General features: G+C 40.2%; 1 protein-coding gene across 1 annotated transcript; it reads left to right on the top strand.

The window, feature by feature from the left end:
• The first annotated feature begins 4,328 nt into the window (after window positions 1–4,328).
• ATP12A (ATPase H+/K+ transporting non-gastric alpha2 subunit) lies at window positions 4,329–25,079 on the top strand. Its single transcript, XM_075036705.1, has 23 exons — window positions 4,329–4,569; window positions 6,548–6,694; window positions 8,184–8,243; window positions 9,100–9,303; window positions 9,890–10,003; window positions 10,147–10,281; window positions 10,818–10,935; window positions 11,605–11,873; window positions 12,727–12,925; window positions 13,418–13,527; window positions 14,273–14,407; window positions 14,667–14,859; window positions 15,347–15,522; window positions 16,564–16,700; window positions 17,420–17,570; window positions 19,564–19,732; window positions 20,456–20,610; window positions 21,232–21,355; window positions 21,694–21,839; window positions 22,489–22,622; window positions 23,551–23,652; window positions 24,306–24,397; window positions 24,581–25,079. The coding sequence occupies exons 1-23, from the start codon at window positions 4,561–4,563 to the stop codon at window positions 24,607–24,609; spliced, it is 3,108 nt and encodes a 1,035-aa protein (XP_074892806.1). The 5' UTR covers window positions 4,329–4,560; the 3' UTR covers window positions 24,610–25,079.
• The last annotated feature ends 535 nt before the right edge of the window (window positions 25,080–25,614 follow it).

Here is a 25,614-nt window from a genome sequence, read left to right on the forward strand (position 1 = left end):
GTTTTTATACCACATTCAATATGAATTCAGTAATAGTTCATATTAATAGCACTAGGAAGCAGGAAGATAAAATATCAAGAAGGATAAGAAAGTCCTAGATACTGTGACTCACTTGTGGCTTCTATTTTCTTTCTCAGAGACAGAAAATTTCAACAGAAAATTGCTTCTAAGTACCATCCCCTCACCCCCCATCCCTTTCACAAGAAATGTGCAATTTTTACTTCTTACGTTCTTGAACTTTCTTTAGGCAGGGAGCAGCTAGCACAGCAGTTGATAGTATGCTCTGACAGACACACTTCTGTAGCTCGCTACTTCAAGTAACCCAGGATTACTTTAGATATATGAGAGACAAACACAGCTTCTTGATGACCCATGTAAAAATGTTTTGAATGAGCAGTTCTCTATATCAGAAAGTGACAGAATACAAATGACTGTATTGTTGTAGAAATCTAAGTAGAAACTCTGTAAACAAGGACTAGAGATGAAAAGACCAGTCACTTCCCCACGCCTAACTAGCTCTTCTTCAGATGATGTGAAGAAATAAATGATATATTGAAAAATATATATATATGAAATGATACATTTCATCTATCTCTTTGTGGATATATGAAACTCACCTCAGCAGTATACTAGCTTCAAAAGGGTGAGGGTAGGCCAAATACTGTTGTAAAATTGAGATAAAACTTTCCCTGAAACAGATTACAGCTGTGGTGGCTGTGCCAAGTCCCTAAGGATATCAAGTCAGCATAGTATTTATAGTGAGGCACACTATAGTTCACCATTTAAAATGCCATCTTAAAAGCTGGGAATTAAGCCTATTGCTCCTCACAATTTCCTACGCATCTTTGATTAATAAGAAAGGAAAATTAGAAAAAAAAGCACAGAAATATACCTTTCCATGAACTCTGTATAGTACTATGTAAAACAGAATGTGCAATTCCCCATCACAGGAAGATGAATGCTGTAGACACTCAGACAAGGAGTGGTTTACAACCAATGCCTAAATTATCAGTGTCAAAATACCACCTAAGCTTTTGTTTTAATTTGGCTCCTGAGAGCTCTATAGAAGTTCATCACTTATGGCCTGTGAATTGCAGTTTAACATCTTTGGGTTAAATTAAGAAGGAAAAATAGGTAAGACTTAGCACTAGCTTTTTCCTCTGCTGAGAGAGGAGTTTCTTCTCTCCACTGCATAAGGAAACAAGGAATCCTCAAAAATTCCTACCTTTGCTAATGGATGGACCCAGAGTACATTCTCAGCTGCTTTTACTTGCCTTCCTAACAGGTTGCCTGCTACTGGAGATAGCTGGCTGCAAAGCCATGTTTTAAAGGCTACTTAAAGGACAAGGAAATCACACAGCTTATGTACATACCTGCCAGTACATGTCTAGCTCATCCGCAGTTCTATCCCACCTTTGAAAGATGATTTCAGCACCACAAAACTATCAACTGAAGTTCAGGTTTTGTTTTACCCTTGGCCTTGAAGGAAAAAAAACCAAAACACTTCTCTGTCACTGGAGACAGGCCTGTACTAGGACACCAAGACAGACACACACTCTGTTCTCTGAAATCTTATTTTTGCTGGTGTGAAAGCAATGAATGAACAAGAAAAGTGCTGAGCACAGAGGCTGCTGTGCTCCCTCTGCTGGACTCTCCCTGAGGAAAGACAGCAAGCCTGCACCATGCCTCGTAAAAGCAAATTTAAGTATAGATCTACCACCCACTCCTGTGTCTGCAGGTACTTCTAAAGCTGTATGCTGCCATTTTTGCTAATGCAGGCTCCACTTCATACAAGATAGGAGGCCTATAAATAACACAGCAAAGTTCAACAGACAAGTTGCAGGCAAATGCATTATGTTCTCCTTACTCCAAAAGCCCTTACAAAAATTTACACCTTTGCTCCACAACCTGAATGAATTGGAGAATCCAAGCACACGTATCAGCAACCTGCAGTCTTCACACACTACAAGTTAAGAAATGTGGTCTCTATGTGTTAAATAACAGCAAAGCATTCTCCTGGCTGTCTTTTTACAGGCCTTGCATACAGACATAGAAACTTAGAATAGGATTCAGAAGGGGCACGTTATTTTTCTAGACTGATATTCAGAAATCAGAACAATATTCATTCATGTTACCTTCTAAACAGGGCTCAGCTCTGGCTGTTGAGACATGCTGGAAACACATGTGACAATTACAGCTCTCTGGCACAGACTCAAGTATATTCCTCTCTATACACGCCGTGTCTTGCCAAACCAAGGCACAAGTGCTTCACTGGCAAGATTCAGTTGTGTACAAGCACTTGTCCAGAACTGCAGCTTATCTTTCCTTTGTAAGTCACAGGAAAACAATCTGTCCGGTGGACAAAATTAATGAAATTTCTACCACAGAACTTTTTAACCATCAATTTTGCACTTTGAACTTGGCAGCTCAATACACATTGTTTGCCAGCAGTGAAACCGGCTCAATAATTTGTAAATATTACAAATGTTATATTTACTGTCTATAGGGCTTTCCCAGTTTAATTAATTTGCTACAAAACATACCCCTAAGACGACAGATGTGTCAGTGTAAATACTGCATGTAAACCAGGGTGTATGGGGTACTTTGTTGCCAAACACTTTTCTAATTTGCATTTCTAACATTTGTCCCCAGGCAATAGTAGCCATGATTTACAGAAGACAAACGCAAGAACTGCCCAAATGACCCAGCTAACATTCTAAATCACAAACCATAACTAAAAAGTACAGGTAGTCGTTTTTACAAATCTGTGAATAGCAGGATATAATGATACACATTCCTGTTTTCCATCTACCAGCTACTCCTTGCTACTGGATTAGAAATCTCAGTTCTCAGTTAAAAACTGTAAATGAACAAGATAAGGTACGCTAGCCCTGTTTTCACATTTTGCAGCTCACTGTCTCTACCAACAGATCTGATGGACAATGCAACTGCATTCCTGGAAGGCATTTCCCTATTTCCAAGTCCATGTTTCCTTTCACATATCCCCCCACTTCCAGCCTCAGCAGTCTAGTTTCATGTCGAGTACGCTCACTGTACCTCTTGATTGTCTTGCTCTCGTATCCTTTCCAGCAACAGAAAGTAATGGGCAACACATGACACAGGCAGATTCACTTGACACATACAGTCAATATATTACTGCTCTTGCACATGACACATAGTGTGAAATCTCCAATAATTATATACATACAAAAAGGTTTATATTCAAGCCCCAGGACACAACGCAGTTCTCAATACAACCAAGAGCAGAAACTGAACATGAAACCTTTCCAGATACACTTCTGTATCTTGCATAATATTCTAAGATTAAAGAATACCATGGAAAAAGACCAATACACATAAACTGAGAAGTGGAAACAGCTTCGCTTTTTAATATAGGTATAGTTTAAGAGCTATGCTACTCGAATCGCTCAAAATCTGTCTGTGATTTGAACATGAATTTATTCGTGCTCCTGTTGAAGTAGTAAAGGATGTTTCTTGGTTGTCTTCCCTACAGTAAGAGCTTATACATATGGCTTGAAACGCTTACCATTAGTTATCTCCATTAACATGTTGTATCTCTCACCACAATTTGAGTCATCTGCTAGCGACTCTGGTACCTCACAGCACCTCAAATGATGCAATTTGAAGCTCACGAATTATATAATGTAGAAAACCAACTGCTGAAACGCTATGTTGTTCAGTGAGACCAGTTCTGTCAGACAGATGAAAGACGGTCTTCCCCCCAATAATGTTAAAGTTTAGAAAAATCTTTCACCACATTTGACTTAGTTTTTTGGATGTTCAGCTAAGTGCTCTTGCTGAAAATGCACCAGGAATTGAAGGTTAGAAACACAACAAATGCAATGCAAGAATTGAAAGTGAAGTCCAAGCTAAGAGCCTTGAAGGAGCACCACTCCACTAAATCCCTATTAATACCTAAACAGGGCAGGAATCTGACTTTTAGGGACCCTAGGCAGGCAAACAGAACATCATGTAAACGGGCAAGACAAAATGTGCACAGACTTCCTCTACCACACTGTACGTTGCCCCACAAGAGCTGGAAATTATAAGGGGAGTTGAGTGCTGGAAAGTCTCTGAAAGAAACTCTTTGCTTGCAGCAAGATGAGTAATATACCTGTTCCCTAGTTGTGAGCAAACACTACAAAGGAATAATTAGAAACTATCTGACCTGAAACCCACATGCCCATTACTGTGGTATTTTTCCACCTACTACAGGTGAAACAGAAGATGGGCTGGACCTGGAAGGGGAGGGGTGGAGTAGCAGCACAAGATGCTGATTTATAAAGCACTGGCAAACAGTCCTCCTTCTCCACAGGCTTTGGACAACAAACTCATCCTGCCTGAAGGATGCCAAAGTGCAAGCAGGGTTCCAGCTAATGTCTGCTTGCCAGCTGAGAGGGAACTACCTCTGTGAGCTTTGGCACTCCAACAGCCAAAACTGCTCTGAGCCACTTCATTCTCCAGTTGGGCTTTTGCTTTTCATCCAGAGACTTTAGCTTGGCTGTTTCACTCCATCAGGAAAAGAATAAACTCACCAAGATGGTAAAGGTGAGTACACTGTTTGTGGAATTGCTGATGTACGTGTTTCTTCTTAAGAACAAGCATTAATTTAAGTTTTAATATGCATATATAGATTATAAATATGAGCTAAGTGAAAAAGGGAACTAATACTAGACACTGTTGGGCATCCAGTGTAATAACTAAAATTTTCACTATGTAGATAGGTACGCACCTCTAATCCTAAAAAGCAAAGAGATCAGGTTGGATAGGGAAGACTTCTAGGACTGGCCAGCTTCATAATCAACAGTTTCATGAACACTATCCCTTTTGCAAATGCCAAAATCTGAGATTTTATGAAAATTTGCAGGTTAAAGGGTAAACATAGATGATAATAGAAGTGACCAACAGATTTTACTAACTTCATTAATTTTCTTCATTATTCTCCTCCATCTGCTAAGTTCTCACAATAGATAGCAGTTTTCTTTCTCTCCTTGTCTCTCTACTTTTTGGGGATTTGAGAAGCTGAACAGATTTTTGAGTGGGATAGTTAAAGACAGGAGGAGGAGGAGAAGGAGGAAAGTGAAGGAAAAATCCCAATAAACCAGATTGTGCATCTTTGGCAAGGTAGAAAAAATAGAACTTCTTGTAACAGACACGTCCTTTATCTGGGATATGTATCACCAAGGAAATTCAAGTGCTTTAGGAAAAGGATTTCAGACTTTTAGCTCCCCCCAAACTACTCGCCAGCTCTTAGCTTTTCCCTTTGTCAAGATACAATGTCAAGACTTCAACATTCCTCTAATTAAAGGGCATCTGAGGATAAGATGCCACTTTTGAGTTCAGAAAAATATTAAGTAATAAAATGTTCCAATCTTTTTTTTTTTTTTTCCCTTGTTTCCATTACTTGAGCTCTCTGGTTTAGTCTGTATGTAATTAAGATCTCTACTCTCAACTCATCTGAAATATTACCTCTGCAGGAGGCCAAACACTGACAAATGCCCTGCAGAGTATGTATGTACTCATTAGACAGACAGCAGCAGCAGCAGCCAAGTTCGTCTGGCCCACTAGTAAAGCACACCATCAGATAAGATCCAGTATGACTCTCATAAAGCTCTGATGGTTAATCTGTAAGGAAGCCTGTGAAATGGGGTCAACCAATAGCTCTTCCAAGGCATGGCACATAGTTTACAAGATAATTAGTATCTGGAACGTTATGATTATAGAAGCTGGTAAATTAGCAACACAGGAAGTTTGCCCTTCAGACTACAGTATTAACTTAAAGTTAGGAAACAGCACAACCCCCAAGTTATCAATAAAAGCAAAACACTGTCAGAGGTTTGGCAGCCTCCCTATGTTAACAGTTTCCTGTATCTGATAGTAGATAGGCAAAAAAGAGTGAAGAGTTTGGTAACTCCCTGCCAGTTCTGAGCTCTATGTGGAAAGACAGACTTGCTTCTCCTTGGCTGCCAGTATGGTGTTTGCCTCCATTTCTCACTACGTGATCAAGTGTAAATGCATAAATATAAATGTGTAAATTTCTTTTTCAATTAAAATTGACATCTTGAAGTCATGTATCTAAAAAGCTCCAGGAACAGCCAAGTTATCAATGAATATTTTTTCCCCTCCCCTTTCCTTTTAAAAATCTTTTGCTTTTACACTGATCTCTTCTTGGAGCTGATAAATGACTTAATGCTTTTCACTATCAGTGCTGAGATCCAGGGCAGTATTCCTACACTTTGTATTAGACCATAAACTACTAAAAGTGTTGCACATCTCTAAAGGAATCACTGTAATTTACATTTGCTGAAGACCTGACCATGATTACTGTAACACACGCTGGAGAGATCTCAGGGTAAGACAGGAACTAGCACTCTAAGATGCCAGGAGAAAGAGACAGTAGCAATTTGTAGCTTGTCTAAAAAAAGTAGATTTGTCAGAGTTTGACTTGTTTGTGGCATTTTTTTACTGCTTCCTTCAAGTCCCAGCAGATGTTCTCAGCAATGCCAAAACCTTATTTCTTTTACAGAAAAAGTCCAATGTTTACTCGGTTGAGATCTATGGGACAAAAGATCTAGAAAAAACAGAGACTGGAGATGAAGAGGAGAAGTACAAAGACTTAAAAGGCAACAATAAAAAAAAGAAGGCAGAAGACCTTAAGAAAGAACTGGACCTGGTGAGTGCTGCTAAGCTCCCATTACAGCCAGCAGGACAGCCTCTACCCACTGCCTGAATGAAGTCCGGTGAAGGGGAGTGAAATGCCGATGCACTATCATTTTAACAGAAGACATGCTGCACTGAAAATCCTAACACAGGGAAGGATTTACTTCCTCACGCTCCTGAAGTGTGCCAGAAAAAAGTTGTGCAGGATTCATACCTATAATGAAAGAATGATTCTGGCTTAATTAAGCCACCAATGATACAGAACATTATCTACCCAAAGAGGAGTTATACCCCAGATGGAATAACCATAATCAGTATTTCCTGTGAACCGCCACTTGCATAGTCAGCCAGGAAACAGAGGGAAAGGTAGAAGCACAACATTTTGCTCCAGAGATTTCTAGTAGATCTAAAAGAATGCCTCAGCTTTAAGCAGAGGTTTTCTTCCCCAAACTAACTGCACTGTACTTCAAGGACAGTGCACTAAGCTCAAGAAACCTGTATTTTGCTTCCAGCTTGCTAGTGACCTGCTGGCTGATCTTGGAAAAGTTGCTTCCTCTCTACACGTTTCAGTTTCCCAATCTGAAAAATGAAGCTAATTATACTGACCTCTTTTCTCAATTGTTTTGAGAGCAGCTCAAAGGAGAGGCTGTTTATGGGCTAGATGGTATTTCAAAGGTAAGGAAACCCCAAAATGAGCCATCAGCTTACCCATCGTGTTTCCAAGATCTACCTGGTACTAGCTAAATAATTCTCAGTGTATCTGATCTTTGCCACCAGGGGATGTAACATTACTCTCATGTTTCTAAAGAGAAACCAAAGCACAGACGAGTTAATTGACTCATCCAAGTACCAATGAATCATTCTGTGAAAACAATTGTGAGATCTCTCAAATTCTTGGCTTCTAAATCTCAGTTTGGCACAAGATATAATTAGGTCAAAGATACCACAGAGGTGTTACTGCAGGGAAAGAAGAGCTTTGAGATTTCCCTCTCCCATACCCTTTTTAACTGTGGTTAGAACCTGCTGCTTCTTTCTACAAGAACGTGGCAAATAATTTCACATACCCTACCTTGTCAATTAAGTGTAAAGACTGTTGTCATATATTCTGACACCACGCTTTCTTCTATTAACATATTGCCTATGGTACTGAATGCCTGAGTCCTGCAGCACATAAAGAGGAACTCTTTAAAAGCAGCACAGACTTTTGTGGCAAGCAGTATTAACATGAAAAGACCACTCTGTTCTTGTGACAGATTTGCTGGAGGAGGGAGCTATTTACAAAAGTACTCTCAAAATCAAAAGAAAATGCCGTCTTCCAATGGAAGAGATTTTGCTTATCAATATGCAAATTGCATATTGTCTATTCATGAAAGTGGGATGTCATACTAGCAACTGGATCCATGGTCCGAGATCCAGGCATTTTGAACATTCTCTAGATCCTGAAATAAAAATTTCAACAGTCTGACATTCTGCTCACTATCATTTTCTCTTTTGGAATCCAGGAGGACCACAAACTCAGCACTTCAGAACTGGAGGAAAAGTATGGTACAAGCACCAACAAAGTAAGTCCATAGGGCATCATTAAAAAACTGCCTGAATCAGTTGCCTTACTTTGCCTCTGGCTTACCCAAAGCTTCCTAGAAGCAGTAGGAAAGCATTCAAATCAACAGACTCATACATAGATGTATGTGATACATACATGCACGAGTATGATGCACTAACTCCCACTAAAGCCTAATCCAGCAAGTTAACGTGCAGCCCTGACCTGGATTTAAACTGGAGTTTCTCTCAAGTCTGAAGAAGTCTGATCTACTGTTTTGAAATCAAAACCCCTGCGCAAACTGTGACCTCAAAGTTTGTACCAGGACCTCAGTTTTTCTAAGGTTTTTACCTGGTATTTTCATTTCACTACAATTCATTTTTCACCAGCAGCATCTGTAACAATTTAGAGCAAGAAAGTGTGCTGGAAATGATTTTATCTTGAAGGAAACACTAGATTTGAGAAACTATACACTCAAGTCCCTTTGACACCTAACATTTGAATATCAAAGCATTGCAACGTGGCCAGAGCATAGACTAGAATTTCAGGAAACCCATAAACTACAAACGTCTTGTGGAAATGCAGAAACAGCAGTAAAAGAACTGATGTCTGTTTTCCCCCAGCTTTCCCAACACTTAGTACAGGTATACTTGACAGATAACCGACAGAATGAAAACTCCCAATGGACACGGCCCCAAATTCAATGCTCCAGTAACAAAATACCTGTTTCTTCATAGCAGATAACTAATAGGTTACTGCAGCTGATCTGTGACACAAACAACATTCAAGGAAAGAACAGTGTATGAATTTTGTTCCGAGTTGAGATAAAAATCTGTTATTCCATGACTTCATTTTAAACATGTCATTTACTTTTGCAGGGTCTCTCTAGTGCAAGAGCAGCAGAGATTTTGGCTCGGGATGGTCCCAACTCACTCACTCCTCCCAAAGCCACCCCTGAAATCATTAAGTTCCTCAAGCAGATGGTGGGAGGGTTTTCCATCCTCTTATGGATAGGAGCTGTCTTCTCCTGGATTTCATTTGGCATTCAGCTTGCCCAGGGATCTGAATCACCCTTTGACAATGTAAGTAGTTGAATAACCACAAAGTAAGTATTTGACCCTTTGACAATCTAAGCAATTGAAATACTACTTCACAGTTACTCGGTAACTGCAAGGAGGCTTTTTATTCTTTCAGGACTCTCCCTCTACTACTGAACATTTCTGATAAATGCTCAAATACCTGACATACCACTTCTGTCCAAGAGTGTCTATCCAAAGGTTTTATAACCACTCCATAATCATAATACTTGAGTACTCATAAGAGCAATACTGAAGTCCACAAAGGACTCCAGAGTCTTTGACTCCGATTCCCTCATGAGTTACACTCTGCTAGGAATATTATTTGTTCAGGTTTGTGTCAGGTATAGTTTGGAGAAGGTTTTTAGAGAGACAGGAAACTTGCTATTAAAAGCCCTTTTCATACTCAAAAAGCTTTACTTGACCATTAGCAGGGCAAAACTTGAAAGTTCTTTTCTTAAACTATCTTTTAACCTGACCAATACCTCATTTTAAGAGTCTCCCGAAACAATACAGAACTGTGATTTATTCTAGCAGAGAAATTGCTGAACACTTGTCTTAAATTAACTGAATTATATCTTTTATTGATTAGCTCTACCTTGGAGTAGTCCTGGCACTGGTTGTCATCCTCACTGGTATCTTCGCTTACTATCAAGAAGCTAAAAGCACAAACATCATGGCCAGCTTCAGTAAAATGATTCCACAGGTGAGAATAACCAATGCATTTCACTTGAGGTAAAAGTTCATCTTAATACTGCACCTTGAAATAAGCCCAACTTGAACGTACCTCTTGGTATGAGGTTTAGAGGATGGCACAATGCTAATTTTTGTCACACTTACATCTTTCAGCAAGCTCTTGTCATCAGAGATGCAGAGAAAAAGGAACTGTCAGCAGACCAGCTGGTGGTTGGAGACATCGTGGAAATAAAGGGTGGAGACAGGATCCCAGCAGACATTCGTCTGATCTTTGCTCAGGGTTGTAAGGTAAACAATACTTTGAAGCAGGGAAAGCGGAAAAACATGGTTTAGAGACTTTTATTGCACATAAAGAATTTCTGTGCACCCAAGTTATTAGAGCTTTAATTAGACATGATCTAATTAAATCATAGAATGCAGAAGCTACACTATGATGCTCAGCTCACCTAGGACTAACATCTCCTCTCCCTGAACATCAAAAGAAGCCATTAGGTCCATACCATGTTCTAGCAATGCTCTTGGCCAGGACAGAGGCAGAAATACCAATACAGTATTAAATGTTTCCAAAGACCTGGAGACAGATCTTCAAACCATGTTTTCTTTCAGGCTCCTACCGAAAATCCCACCAATAGACACACACTCAACATTGACCGAACTCAACATTAGAGATTCCCTCAGTGACTACGGCAACTCTCGCAGAGAAAAGGCACCGAGAGATTATGGCCCTATCACCGATTATTAAATGTGCTGCCACCTTGCCTTCTGGGCTAGACATAACTGCATATTACTAACTTTAATATGGGCATGTCTCCATTTCATTAAAGGTGGACAATTCTTCACTCACAGGGGAATCAGAACCACAGTCTCGTTCCTGTGACTTCACCCATGAGAACCCCTTGGAGACCAGGAACATTGCATTCTACTCCACCACCTGTGTGGAAGGTGCGTACAGGCAGGGCAAAGGGCCTCCAGAAATGGCACCTCTGCAGTGTGCTGCATAATACTGCTAACTTGTTTTAAGCAATTCTGCTTCAAGGAATTCCAGAAAGGTTTAATTGCTCACAGGAAATTATTGTCCCAAGCACACCAAAATAAAGCCTTAAGCACTGGGCTGGTCATACTTAGTATCAACCAATGAGACATTTGTTTTAACACCTAGCCTGGTTACGGGTGCAACAATCGATTAATTGCAGTTTCCTTGTGGTCTTTCCATCATTATCTTCAGGAATGTCAAGTTGCAGACATCTCTGAGTACTTGTGGATGCTTCTGCTTAAGGGCTCTGCACACATAAAGGTGTTGTTCTTACTCTCAGCACTAAAGGGTATGTCTGTCATACCTGACAGATTATCTATCAGCTACAAGACTGCACAATGCCCAGGATAACATCTCATTCCTACTGCAATACAAGCAAAAAAGACTAATTAGTGAAAATAGTTGACATGTTTCTTTCTCTTCACCAACAGAGCAGTAAGATTTCCAAGGGGAAGAATCGCATTCTGGTGTGAAATCTCAGTCACATCAAGGCTGAGAAGGGTCTTCGTCAATCAGTACTGGGCACAGAAGACAGGACTAGTCTCTCCTAGAGCTGATAAACTTTTATTTCTCTGCAGGCACTGCTACTGGCATTGTAATCAACACTGGGGATCGCACTGTCATCGGGCGGATTGCCTCTCTCGCATCGGGAGTAGGAAATGAGAAAACACCCATTGCTATTGAGATAGAACATTTCGTCTACCTGGTGGCAGGAGTGGCCATTTCCATTGGTGTTCTCTTCTTCATTATATCTGTTTCTATGCAAAACAAGATTCTAGACTCCATCATCTTTCTAATTGGTATCATTGTGGCAAATGTGCCAGAGGGACTGCTAGCCACAGTAACGGTAAGTCTACGTTTGAATTCACTGGTTGCCACTGTAGTTCTTCGGTCATTACCACTATTCATCACTCCTAAGTTCATTACAGTGCAACACTAAGCAGTGAAGAATAGATTATCTTTTAAGTAACTTGGCTGAGTTGAGTTTGAAATAAGGGTGTTTTTTTCCATGAAACTGAAAGGATAAACATTTTGTTTGAGAATTCTGGCATAACTGAGCTATTAGTCTTAAAAGCTGCAGCACAACAAACCAGTTTGAAATAAGGTTCTTCAAGTACTGTTCTCCCTCATTTGCTAACCAGTAGAATGATGTGACTCATTTCCCCACAACCTGTTCCTATTTGGAAATGAGGATATTGTACTCTAAAAGTCACATGAAAATTCCACTAACTAACACAAAGAAGGCATCACTAAAATCTCTGGCTGGGAAGCAGCACACCTGCTAAACATTTTTAGCTCTGAAGTACACCAAAAACGAACAAACAGCCATACTGCAATAATGAAGAGAATCATTTCAGGATTCATTAAGCTGGTGATTAGGCGCTCCCCCCGCATTGTAGGTTCTTCCATCTAAACCAGCCTCTTAACTGATATGACATTCTTATTTTTATCAGCAGGCAAGCAGGTTCCTCTCAGCGGCAAATGTACTTGTGCTAGTTACAGCCAAACCTCTGACCTTAATAATATTATTAAAAAAGAAAAAAAAAGAAAAAAAAAAAGCACTGCAGTCAACCTAATTTAAAAAAAAAAGTTCTCTTCCTAAAAAAAAAAATAAAAATAAATAGACACAAAATACCTCATTGCATCATTCTGTAACTCTACCTCACTAACAGTGAGCTGAACTTCTTTACTTCTGCCAGGTGAGTCTGTCTCTGACAGCCAAGCGGATGGCAAAGAAGAACTGCTTGGTGAAGAACTTGGAAGCTGTAGAAACACTTGGTTCTACCTCTATCATCTGTTCTGACAAGACAGGGACCCTCACACAAAACAGGATGACTGTTGCTCACCTCTGGTTTGATAATCAGATCTACTCAGCTGACACCAGTGAAGATCAAACAAGTAAATATGGCAATGGGGGGATCTGGGAAGGGGCAACTACTTGGATCAAACCTGTGATGTTTCGTACCCACCGGCTCTCAAACTGATGTCAATGGGAAGGTCTTTTGATAGCTAAAACAGACATGTCTTCCTTCTACACACAAGTGCAGTGTGCAACAGCAAAGTCCCTTCTTAGTCATGTAGAGATGTGAAAAAAAGAATTAATATTTGAACTCTACTCACAGAAAGGAAGTCTGGAGAAGGTTCTAATCCAGATCCTTTTGCTGTCTGTAAATTTAGTAGGGAACTAAACAAAGAAACATAATCTAAGCAACTTTGCCAGAACTGCTGACTGACAGATTTAAAGGTTTGCATCAAATTGTTTTTCTGTAACAGAAGATCTCTCAAAAGAACAATTCCACAAGTAATTCAATCCTGTTGTTTCAAACTTAAGCTTCTATTTCTGTCACGTAATATGCTAAAGGATGCAATGTGTATTTTGCTTCCTCTCAGCCCAGCCTTTTGATCAAAGTTCTCCATCATGGACAGCATTATCAAAAATCGTAACTCTCTGCAACCGGGCGGAATTCAGTCCAGGACAGGAGAATCTCCCAATAATGAAGGTACTGCCTATTACCCATCAGCTTATTTCTCTTCCTCTGAAAGAGCAACACATATGTGTTTTTCTGTTTGGCTTTAGTGATTGCCTCCACTTTACCATGCCAATCTTCTAAGTTACTATTTACAGTAGTATTACTGCTATACACTTGGAAAAAGTTTAAGACAGGGAAGAAAACCCACACAGCCAAGGGCAACTGTCCCTATAAGGAAAAAGGCACTTCAAGTAGCAAGAATTTCTACACTAGTAATAACTAGACTATTAATTTAATATAGCAAAATAGAAAAAGTAAACATGCCTTAATGAATGTCTTTACACACAATCGCTGAAGGTAGTAAATTCTGGTGACTAGACTACCAAAACAAACCCCTGCTTTCTACTGTTTACTCCACCAGTGCCTTCCTCAAAGTCATTTGATTTTGTGCATCAGTTAGCTCACCTGTACATGCCTGCTGCTACCCTGGAACTGCATTACAAAGCTGCCACACAAACCTGAAAGCGATCACAAATCTTGCGTTTTCGCAGAATCAAACCCTAATTTCATCTCTGTGCTGTAGCTTAGTTGTAGCAGCAAGTGCAAAACAGTTGTCCCAAGTTTTTACTGTAATAATTTTCTCTGACAACTTGAATATAGCAACGTAGATTCACTGCTGCTTAAGCCTACAACATGTTACAGAATCATGCAAGCTCTCCTGATGGAAGGGCAGAAGTATACATGCTATAAGCTCTTTGTTCTTTTGTGCATACAGAGAGTTGTGGTAGGTGATGCCTCTGAAACAGCTCTGCTGAAATTTGCAGAAGTCATTTTGGGTGACGTCATGAATATTAGAGCACGGAACAAAAAAGTAGCTGAAATTCCTTTCAACTCTACCAACAAATTCCAGGTGTGTCTCATTTTTGGAAATTATGCCAGATTGTTTCCAGCTTAAACCGTTTCTATCATTGGGTCTAACGCAACTATCTGTGACCTGGAGTCTTAATGGGGTAATTCAATGACAGAGGAAATTTAAGCTATAATAAATATAGTTCATTGTTTGATGGAACGTATGATATCCTCATGGAAAAGAGGAAACGTTACTTCTATGCAAAGTGACGAAAACTAGATGCAAGTGAAGATCACGTATTCATATTTGTGGCACACAGCTTTCCATTCATGAGACTGACGATCCCAAGGACAAACGTTTTCTGCTGGTGATGAAAGGTGCCCCAGAGAGGATTTTAGAGAGATGTAGCACCATCATGATCAACGGCAAGGAGGAACCACTGGACAGCGAAAAGGCAGAAGCTTTCCAAACAGCATACATGGAGCTGGGGGGCATGGGAGAGAGAGTGCTGGGTGAGTCCAACTAGAGGGACTATCAGACAACTGTGGTTTAAAATGGGAGTTTAAATCTTGGTACAATCTGCTGCGAATGGACTTCATTCCTCTTGCAGTAGAGTTGAAAAAGGAAAGTGTACAGGCACCTAAGCAGAGTGTTAAAACCACACTGATGTGCTGTAAGCTCTCTGTGGCAGGGATGCCCTTACTGCTCTATACTGATGTTGATCTGCCACACTGAGCAGCCAAAAAACCCTGTAAGTAGTCCACAAAGGAAAACACTCTTCCCTGCTGGCAGTATCACTAGCTTTGCCACGTGAAACACCAACTCTACGTGAACTCTGATGTGAAGGTTACAATGGCAGGTTAAAAAAACCTCCATAAAAAGCTAATGGTTAATGCACTGGAGTTCTGTGGACAAGAGCAAAGCCTGATGCTACACAGCAAGCTCTCTTCTTTCTCCCACTATTTCCTGTACGTCATATCAACCTAAGTTTCCTTCCAGGTTTCTGTCATTTGTACCTGCCTGAAAATGAGTTTCCAGACACCTACCCATTTGACACAGATTCCATGAACTTCCCAACCTCCAACCTGTGCTTTGTTGGGCTCTTATCTATGATTGACCCACCCCGGTCCACAGTGCCAGATGCCGTCTCAAAATGCCGCAGTGCTGGGATCAAGGTAGGGATTTTGCAATGAAAAATACAGTGATTCTACAGAAATACTCATGATAATACAGCTTTTAACATCTTCCACCACACTAAGTATCTTTCTAACAACAGCTACCAAACCCCTAAACGTTCCTTAATACCATTCTAGAAGTGTAACTTAAAGAAACTACTTGAAGGCCCTGAGAGGCAAAACACTTTAATTTAAGTGGGTATCAGACTATAGGAAGCACATGGAACCCACAAACTGGAAATCCAAATTTGGAGAAACTCAGATACTGTCTCATCAGATCCATTTCTAGAATACGAAAACCATGCCAGCTAGAATTACTTGCTTGTAAACAGAGTAAGGTAACAGAAACAATTCTTGAAAAGGCATTAGGACACAGGGCTACGCCTGTTATGAACTTTTATGCATAGGGATCGCTAATCTCAAAAAATGTTCAAGTTGAATCTGAAGCAGTAATTCTCCCAATTTTGGTCCTGGGGACCCACAAGTAAACCTTCAGTTTAGGCAGAGGGGCAATCTAGCTAAATAAAGGAAAAGTGGTATTTGGAATTAACGATTTCAGATGAGATGAATCCCAAGTCCTAATCCTGATGAAATTTTCTGTAGTCTGAAGACAGACCTGGCAACTGGCAACTCTTCTTCAAGAAAAACAAGAAACAACCGCGTCTTACCTGTCAAGACACCTCAGTCACAAAGATCCATTTTAAGATGCAATATTCTAACGAACTCTCTCCTTTGAGTATACATAATATAAGTTCTTACAAAAAGGCTTCTTTATTCTGCATTATTCTAACCTTGCTGCCTGTGACAAGTTCTTCCTTTACAGCCCTGATAAAATAGGTCCAATAACAAGAGGTAGAGATCAGATGTCAATACAGAGCTAAATAATCAATAGTAATAATCTGTCATTGTTATGTACATAGCACAGCTTTCCAAGTTCAGATTCTAAACTGCTTCCTGGTGTACAACAATAGTTATTTCACCTTATCTCACTCCAGCCATTGCATATACATTTGTCACACTGAATGTTTGTCCCTTCCTCAGGTTATCATGGTCACTGGCGATCATCCAATCACAGCTAAAGCCATTGCCAAGAGCGTAGGCATCATTTCAGCCACCAGCGAGACTGTGGAAGATATTGCTAAGCGCCTCAACATTCCTGTTGAGCAAGTCAATAGACGGTAAGAGCAAACAGAGTACAGGGGATACCTACGAGTTCATTTTCTGAAAGCTACGCCTTCTCCCTCCACAATGCTTTTACAGCCCATTTCTACATCATGGCTGCTTTTTGCTTTTCTCTTTCTTGATACGTTCCCAGCCATTTTATCCATTCAACATATCATCTCTACCTAATTAACTATGTGTCTAGATCAGTGGCTCTCATCTTCACTGTCCCTTGAAAAAAGTCCTAGCAAATTATACTTTGCAGATCATGTTGGACTTTGCTGTCACTGCCCATTTGACAAAACATAGATATACGAAAAACAAAATTCAGAATCACACGACCTAAGGACCATCAGTCCAAATTCCTCTTTCACCCATTAAATGTGAAAAGAAAAACCTCATAAGACAAAGATAAAAGCTCTTTACAGAAAAGAGGTCTTCCTCCTCCACTGTCCCACCCTCCCACTCAGAGTCCTCTTTAAAATGCATTTTCTGCTGTTATGTCTGCTCAGGAGGAAGCTTCAATTACTGCCCTCCATATCTAGGTAACTGTAATTCACTCTGGATTTGTACAGTGGGTTTCATTCAACACCTGCTGATTAACAACTAATGGTTCTGAAATTAACTCAATTTGCTGCTTTCCTTACTATCAAGGCACATACATTCTACGAGTGCACTATTTTTATCTAAGCCTTTTAATTTGAAAATTTACCCAGCTCTCCTATGGCTCTTACAGAGAAGCTACAGCAGCAGTAGTTAATGGGATGGAGCTGAAGGATATGAGCTTGCAGCAGCTGGATGAAATCTTGTGTAACCACTCAGAGATAGTCTTTGCTCGGACATCACCCCAACAGAAACTGATCATAGTTGAAGGCTGCCAAAGGCAGGTGAGCAAGAGGTGTAAAAAGTTACACGTAGATATGGCCATAGGGCATTCACGAGGCGGTAGCTTTCCGCCGATATCGTCCTCAAGGCGAAAGGGTGGGAGCCAGTTTCCGACGCTCTCTAAGCTCTGTTTGTGCTCTTTTCACTGTGCAAGAACATTATCTAACAGATTGCCACAAACACTGTCAGGACAGCATCCAAGCTACTCAAATTCCTGTTACAGACTCTGAACTCGTATTGAAAAAATGAGCTTTTCCTAAGTTTGATTAACTTGGAGCTGTACTGAGGGTCTGTCTTTTGCATATAATTCTGAGCTGCTGCTGCTGTGCTGCACATAAAGCCTCCTGGGCAAAGACTGTACACTGTTTGGGAAGGAGCCTTCCCTCAGGAATTCTTTAAACCCAGATAAAAGCAACATGTTACCACATCCTCTCATCTTATCTCTTGTGGCCATTTAGACCTATGCGCTTCCCGCCCACAGGAATGTTTAGAAGTGAAGGTATGAATCCCACAAAACGTCATAGCATGATTTATGTAGGACCAAGCCTTATCTGTATTACTTTCAAAGACTGTAAAACAACCCACAGAAAGCAGGATTTAAAGAGAGTTTGTCCCATCCATGGGCAATATTATGTAAAGGAGCATGGAGTACAGCCAGCACAAGAGGCAGAAGAGAAATAAATGACATGTAGAGAGCATACACACTACTGCTGTGCCTGAACTTCGCAGAGGTGATGCAGCACAAGACATGATATTATTTTTCTAATTAAAGGCAGAGCTAAGCTTTCCAATCAACATTATCAGCTCTTTGGGTTTAAGCCTGAACTGCTTTAGGAGAGTAAAAAAAAAAAAAAAAAAAAAAAAAAAAAAAAAGAGGGGAGGGGATAAAATCTTTCAATTTTATCTCTCTCATTTTCTTTTTGAATGGCCTTTGGTAGACAGGGGGTAAATGTGTTCTGCACTGCTTCGACACCCACACTTCCAGTAGATTTGGCTCTTTAGAGGATGAAAAGGAACACCCTCCATGCCTCAACTAGAGCCAGTCAGTCGACATGCTATGTTTAGTACTTAGAGCTTATAAGCCCTTCTATACATGGCATTATTTATAGGTAGTGACACTATGCTAAATCCCCACAGGGACAGGACATTCAGTATTTGTATTAATCAGTTTGTCAGGCTTTTTCCCACTCGGAACACTCTGTATTGCTATCAAGCCATGAACTTTTGCATTAACTAGAACAGGACCTTTAGCTGCAGTAGATGGTTTCATTGGAAGATAACAAAGAAACTGAGTTGAATAATCAGTTTTCCATCTTTTGGATCATTAGCTCAATTCTAGCATAGACTGGCAATGACCAGAAGTTGTTGGGATAAGGGTAAGAATGATCTCTAACTGAAGACTTACATAATTTACGATTAAGATGAGAACTGGCTGATTCTATAAGTACTTCAAAAAAAGAAAAAAAGGGGAAAAAAAGAAGAGCGCAGCGAGAAGAAAAAAAAGACAAGGACAGAACATGTTATGTCAACTGAATCTCTTACAAGTGCCAGAGGTGAGCCTGGGTCTGCTCAGACAGGGATAGACCATACACATATAGACAGCTGTCTAAATTTTTAAGCCCCCTTCTATTCCACAGAAAGAAATGATCAGATTAATAGCATTTTAAGTGCATCTAATTTAGATGCCTACTCTTTAGGATGCAGTAAATCGTATCCCTGAATTTCCTGTTTCTCTCTACTATGAAGGGAGTCTAGATGACAAAGCTCGGATACAGACATCTATCACACAGAAGTGTGAGGTTGCTGCATTAATCCTACCTAGCGTCTTTCTAATCACTAGCTATGTTTTATGCGGGTACAAAGACGATTCAGAACTTCATATCAGCATCTTCTAGAGATTTAAACACAGGGAGTGTGCCAAGAGCAGACTGTCCTTAGAGCAAGATAGCACCATCTCCTCAAAAAAACCCCATCTGAATCTTTTGTGTGTTCCAGGGAGCAGTCGTTGCCGTGACCGGAGATGGAGTCAATGACTCACCTGCTCTTAAAAAAGCGGATATTGGAATTGCTATGGGCATTGCTGGTTCTGACGCAGCTAAAAATGCAGCTGATATGGTACTGCTGGATGATAACTTTGCTTCTATTGTCACAGGAGTGGAGGAAGGTAAAAATAATGTTGCAATCCACTTTCTTAGCTGAAAGCTGCTGACAGCCACGCAGCACTGGTGGGTTCTCCTGATCCTTTCCCTCCTTTTTTCTTTCTGGATTTCAAAATGTGATTTTGATATTTGGAAAAAATAGTAATCAGTTCCATTTATAGACATGATAAACGGATAATAAGAAAATCATCCCCCTCTCTCACACATAGCATCAGCCTGCTATTGCTGCTTGTTTGAGCTCTAGGCAAAAGTAATTCCCATCTTGTTCCTATGCAGTGCTGAGCCCACAAAGATACAAACTGTTTTTTCTACATTTTCACTCTATTACTTGCTCACACATCACCATCGCTGTGCTCCACCTATGACAGTAACACACACTCCACTCTCCTTTCACCATAAAGAGCTTGTGGTTTCCATTAAAACTACAGTGTATTGTGGAACGGGACTTTTTCCTCAATCTTTCTCATTGAAAGAGATCTTTTATTTCCCCTTGAACTTTCCTTTTATTTTCACTTGAATTTTCAGAAGGCTCTAAGGGAAGGTAGGTTAGTTTAAAAAAAAAAAAAAAAAAAAAAAAGGAAAAGCCCCAAACACACGAGGAAACAGATGAGAAAAGCAGACATAAGCAGTAAACGTTTTCACTTCATTTAGTTAAAAACTGAACTTTCTTCTGGAAAACACTGTCGACAATTAGCTTTTATAGAAGTGTTTCCTTCCTCTTCCCCCAGGCCGCCTGATCTTTGACAACCTGAAGAAAACCATTGCCTACACCCTGACGAAGAATATTGCTGAGCTCTGTCCCTTTCTCATCTACATTATTGCTAGCATTCCAATGCCCATTGGCACTATCACCATCCTGTTCATTGACCTGGGCACAGACATTGTAAGTTGGCGTCTTCTGAGTTATTTTCTGCTGAAATATCATGACAAGTGAGAGGGGCTGGGTGCAAAGGGACACGCAGAACACTGGAAGATTTAGTTGCCTTACCCTGCGGCTGAATAGCAAGCTAGCAAGAGAGTAGAGGGCTAGATTAAAAGCAGCCAGGTATAGAGAAAGAAGAGTAGAAAAAAAACCTGCAGAGGGGGAGCAGAAAGAAAAGACTTCTGATCCACGCTGTCAAGCAAAACTCAGCAGTGTGCAAAACAACAGTGTGTTTCAATCACGAGATCATACAGATTGCTGCAGTTAGTACAGGGATGAATACCAGACATCTCATCAGAGCCCAGTCCAAGGGATCTGAAAGACCCTTTAATGTTTTCAGTATTCTCTAGCCCTTTATATTGTCATATAATCATCAGACCTATGAAACAGTTTCAGACTTCCCTCAAATCTTTTGTATATGTCAAGAGTATGCTACACAGATCCTTCTTTCATTTGCTCTGTGTATACTGAAAAGGCAGGGTATATCAACAGAACCACTTGAGAACCGAAACTTTTCTGAGAAGCATCTGAAAAGCAGATAAATGTTGCCACCAAGGCTCTAATGGTTTATTTCTGTTGTAGATCCCCTCTGTCGCATTAGCCTACGAAAAAGCTGAAAGTGATATTATGAACAGGAGACCTCGTAACAAAAGGAAAGACAGGCTGGTGAATCAGCAGCTCGCTGTATACTCCTATCTGCAGATCGGTAGGTTGGCCTGTTCTCTGAAACGCTATCTTGTATCAGCAAACCAAGACAGAGTCAAGTTGATTCATTTTTTAGAAAAGGGGGAGCCGAAACTCAACTCCTTCCTCTGCCTTCCTAGGCAAACTTACTAACTCCCTTCTGTTGCTCATCATTCAACAATACAACAGGCTTTTAACCTACAGAGGTAAAGAACCTTAGAGCACTAAGAGCTCTAAAACTACCTTTAGGCTCATGGCAAGTTCCATGCCATACGAGAGAGATCAACACTGATATCCAGCACATTCCCCAGTGGTCCTAAATTTTGCTTATTCCTCATTCCTACCTCTTTAATTTTGCAGGTATCATGCAGTCAGTGGGAGCCTTTGTAACCTATTTTACTGTGTATGCTGAACAAGGTTTCCTACCTTCCACGCTGCTTGGTGTGCGAGTGGACTGGGAAAACAACGCCATTAACGACTTTGAGGATTCATATGGACAGCAATGGGTAAAGCAGCACTGAAACATCCTTGCACTGTCTCTCATCCAAGAGTTTCTTAAAAATCCTATACTCTCCTCCAAAATAAAGGATTAGGGAACGAGGGAGAGATTTAAACACAAAAATGATTCGTTTTCATCTAACGGTCCCTCAGGATAGACTCTTTAGAGCTTCCTGCCACCTAGCTCTTTCACTCAGAGTCCATTCTTTCATTCATTCTTCTACAGTTTGCCACCTTCTGATTCAAAGCCTCTAGAGATGCACCTTCTTCTCTGGACTTTATGTTTAGACCCATCATAATCTCTTAGCCCTGCCTGCTTCTGAACAGCACTACTGTAAAGTACTTCGCAGACTCTCCCTCCCCCTTTCACTCTTCATTCCCCCTCATTCATTCTGCATAAATCACAAGACACAGAAACCATTAATAAATCAATATAAATACCTCCTTATACCAGGCTCGTGCCTCAGCCTCATGACTCATCCACAGTAACTAGCAGACTAGAACAAGTGGCCAAACTCTGATCATTATGTATCTAAATCTGGAATAAGTCTGCATTTACACCTTAGTAACTGAAATCCTGCTATCAAGGTTTGCAGTCACTTGCACAAGATATGAGTGTCTGATATAACACTATTTGATTTTTCCTTCGCTTTGCAGACTAAATACCAGAGAATGTACCTACAGTGGACTGGCTACACTGCCTTTTTTGTCAGCATCACAATTCAGCAAGTTGCTGATTTGATCATCAGGAAAACACGAAGAAATTCCATTTTCCAGCAGGGTCTTTTCAGGTAAATTTTGCAGATTCTTCACCTGACGTATAAGAGGATAAGTTAGCCTACTCCTAATTTTAGAAAAAGGTTAGCTCAGTGATTTAGCCCACTCACATTCAGTCTTTGAACAAAGACTAAATCTGGCTTCAAGCAATCACAAATCTCAAACATTTTATTACACCTCCCCCCCCCCTTCCTACTTCATGATACGTGTTTTCTTTAAAGAAAGACGTTGTATTTGTTACTCTGAAAACGCATCGGCTTAAAACTAACTCTCCATTCATCAAAGTGTTTACCACAAAAAAAGGGAGTTTCCTCTCTAGATTATTTTCTTAAATTCTTTATGTAGTTATCAATAGACAGTGCATTTGGACTTATCCGAGATAACTTTAGCCACTGAGGAGGTACAAGCTAGTCAAACTCTCTAAGATAGTGCTGGCTCCCCTCTGCACCCTTCAATCCCATGGAAGCCAGGGAGTTAAAAGTATCTATTGGGATGGAGGCCACACTTAAAAGCTGGCATTTAGTCAGAGTATTTCTGATAGGAAAGCAAATTGTTTTCCTTTCTTTATCTGCAGGTACAGAGCCTACACTTATTTCCTTCTTACGTTTACATTTGAGTCACAATGCGCACGTTCACAGTGCAACTAGAAGACATGACTAATGCGCACTGCATGTCTACCTAAAGCTTGCTTTAATCTAGGTAGGTCAGGAATGCTACAAGGAAAGACGCAGGCACATGCAATGTAAGACAGTGCTACAGGGTCTACCACTCGTCTCATGCTGCTGTCTCTGCAGCGCTCATCAGCTGAGGCAGATCATTCAGGCCAGCTACCAGAGCACAACCACAACTCTGAAAGTGGCACAGCCTTTGCATTGTGCGGTGGCATCAGGCTTTTATACGTGGACAGAGGCATGTAACCCTTCCTCTTTGGTTTTCTTGTAGGAACAAAGTCATCTGGGTAGGTATATTTTCCCAGATCGGAATTGCTCTGATTCTCACCTATGGTCTTGGACATGTTACAGCCCTGAACTTCACACCGCTGAGGTGAGTTTTGATGCTAGCTTACTTCTCTTGCCCTCCATGTATAAACAGACATGGACTTACCATTCTGCCACAGACAAATGGGAGCAGGATGCCCATGCAGCACAATTCAAGGATAAATATTTAACAATATTCATTGTGAAGAACAGGGTGCACAATTTCTTGACCAAAAAGGGCATTATTTTCATAGTTTCTGCAAAAAAAAGCACTACTTTTTCTACTCGATTTACTACTGAGGATCCAGAATCCTACTTGTGTAGAACAAACATTTTAATATTTTTTCCAGGATCCTCAATATTTTGGTGAGATTAGATAGCACTTTACTTAATTTTATGCAAGCAACTTTTATTTTAAATATATCACTGTCAGAAATGTTCCATTTTTCTACCATCTTCAGAGACTGTAATACCACCAGGCAACATTTGCTTCTGAACAGTACCTGGAATAAATTAATTTGGTAACTACTTAAGATTGAGAGGCTTACATACACATCATCTTATTTCTAACCATTTGAGTGCTTAAATTAAGAAAGGAGGAAAAAAAAAAAAAGCAGCCAGATTCTCTTTTAGTGATACCAAATAGCATAGACAGAGACCCCAGAAATTCAGCTGAGTGGTTAGATGCTTCTGAATGAGAACCTCTTCTCCCACTCCCAGGTTTCAGTATTGGTTTGTGGCTGTACCATTCGCCATATTGATATGGGTCTATGATGAAGTCCGCAAGCTGTTTATCAGGAGATACCCAGGAAGTAAGTAGATTTTTCTAGTTTAGTGTTTTAACATAAGGTGTCCTTTCCTACCCTTTCACTCATACACCTACGTTAGCTGCTGCTGACAGGTGGACTGCTTAAAAATGGACCATTTGTTCCCAATGATTACTTTTCCTTTCTGAGGAAAAAATAACTGATTTCCCTGCCTCTCTCCTGCTGCAGGCTGGTGGGACAAGAACATGTATTATTGAAACAATCATTATCACTGGTCATCTTCCTCCTTGTGGAGAGCTTCTTCCCCACCTGACACAGCCTCTGCTGCTGCTTTAATGTCTTGTCTGTGCAATATCAAGCATGGGTTCGCCTCATGAGGGGGTGAAGAAATTTCATGAATTTAATGAAGAAATAAGGACTTTAGAGGTTGATAAGTTACCTCCCACTGTACTGTAAAGCTGACACTTGTCTAGAAATTGAAATACTACCTATTTTTGTAACAAGCACAATTTTCCCTCATTCAAAGATGAACTTGGAGAGCACTCCAAGAGGAAAACACGTGTAAAGGAAAAAAAAAAAAAAAGAGGACAGAAAATCCATATGATCTAAGGCATTAATTTGCACTAAAAGTGTTGGTTTTGCTGATTTTCTTTTTTTGGTGGAACTGAATTCCAAGCTAGTACATACGTAGATCTGCATTACCTTACTAAGGGTAGAAATGCTGTATAGGAGTAATTTGATAATAAAACTTTTTCCATAAAAAGTTCTCCATCTTATTTTCTTATAAAGATTTAAGAGAAACTGAGTGGAACAGGAAAGGACCTAACTTCTGCCAGGTCAAAGAGAAAAGAAGTGCACAGCTGCTTTTTCTGCCCCCATGAACAGACTAACATATTTCAAATATCTGTTCAGTTTTGATAAACACATCTTGAAAACCAAGACACAACCAGTCGATTTGAACAGTTTGAGATACCAAATCCAATACTCACTTTCCAAAGGCCACAATTTCTATGGCAAAACAGACCTCAGTATGCATTAGATAGGTGCAGTTAAAGTTCTATTTGAAACCAGGTCTTTAATATGGTCATTTTAGCAAGAACCAGTAGGTACCACATCTTGTTTAGACAAAGACTTTACAAATTTTAAAGCAAATGATAAATAACACGTTGATATTTCACATTTAAATGCAAGTCTAGACAAGCTTTAGAGAACAGGGGCAGAAAGAGAACTCCTGTTGCAGCAAATGGCAAGAAGGATTGCCA

The sequence above is a fragment of the Buteo buteo genome, chromosome 9, assembly GCF_964188355.1.
Source record: "Buteo buteo chromosome 9, bButBut1.hap1.1, whole genome shotgun sequence".
Lineage (NCBI taxonomy): Eukaryota > Metazoa > Chordata > Aves > Accipitriformes > Accipitridae > Buteo > Buteo buteo.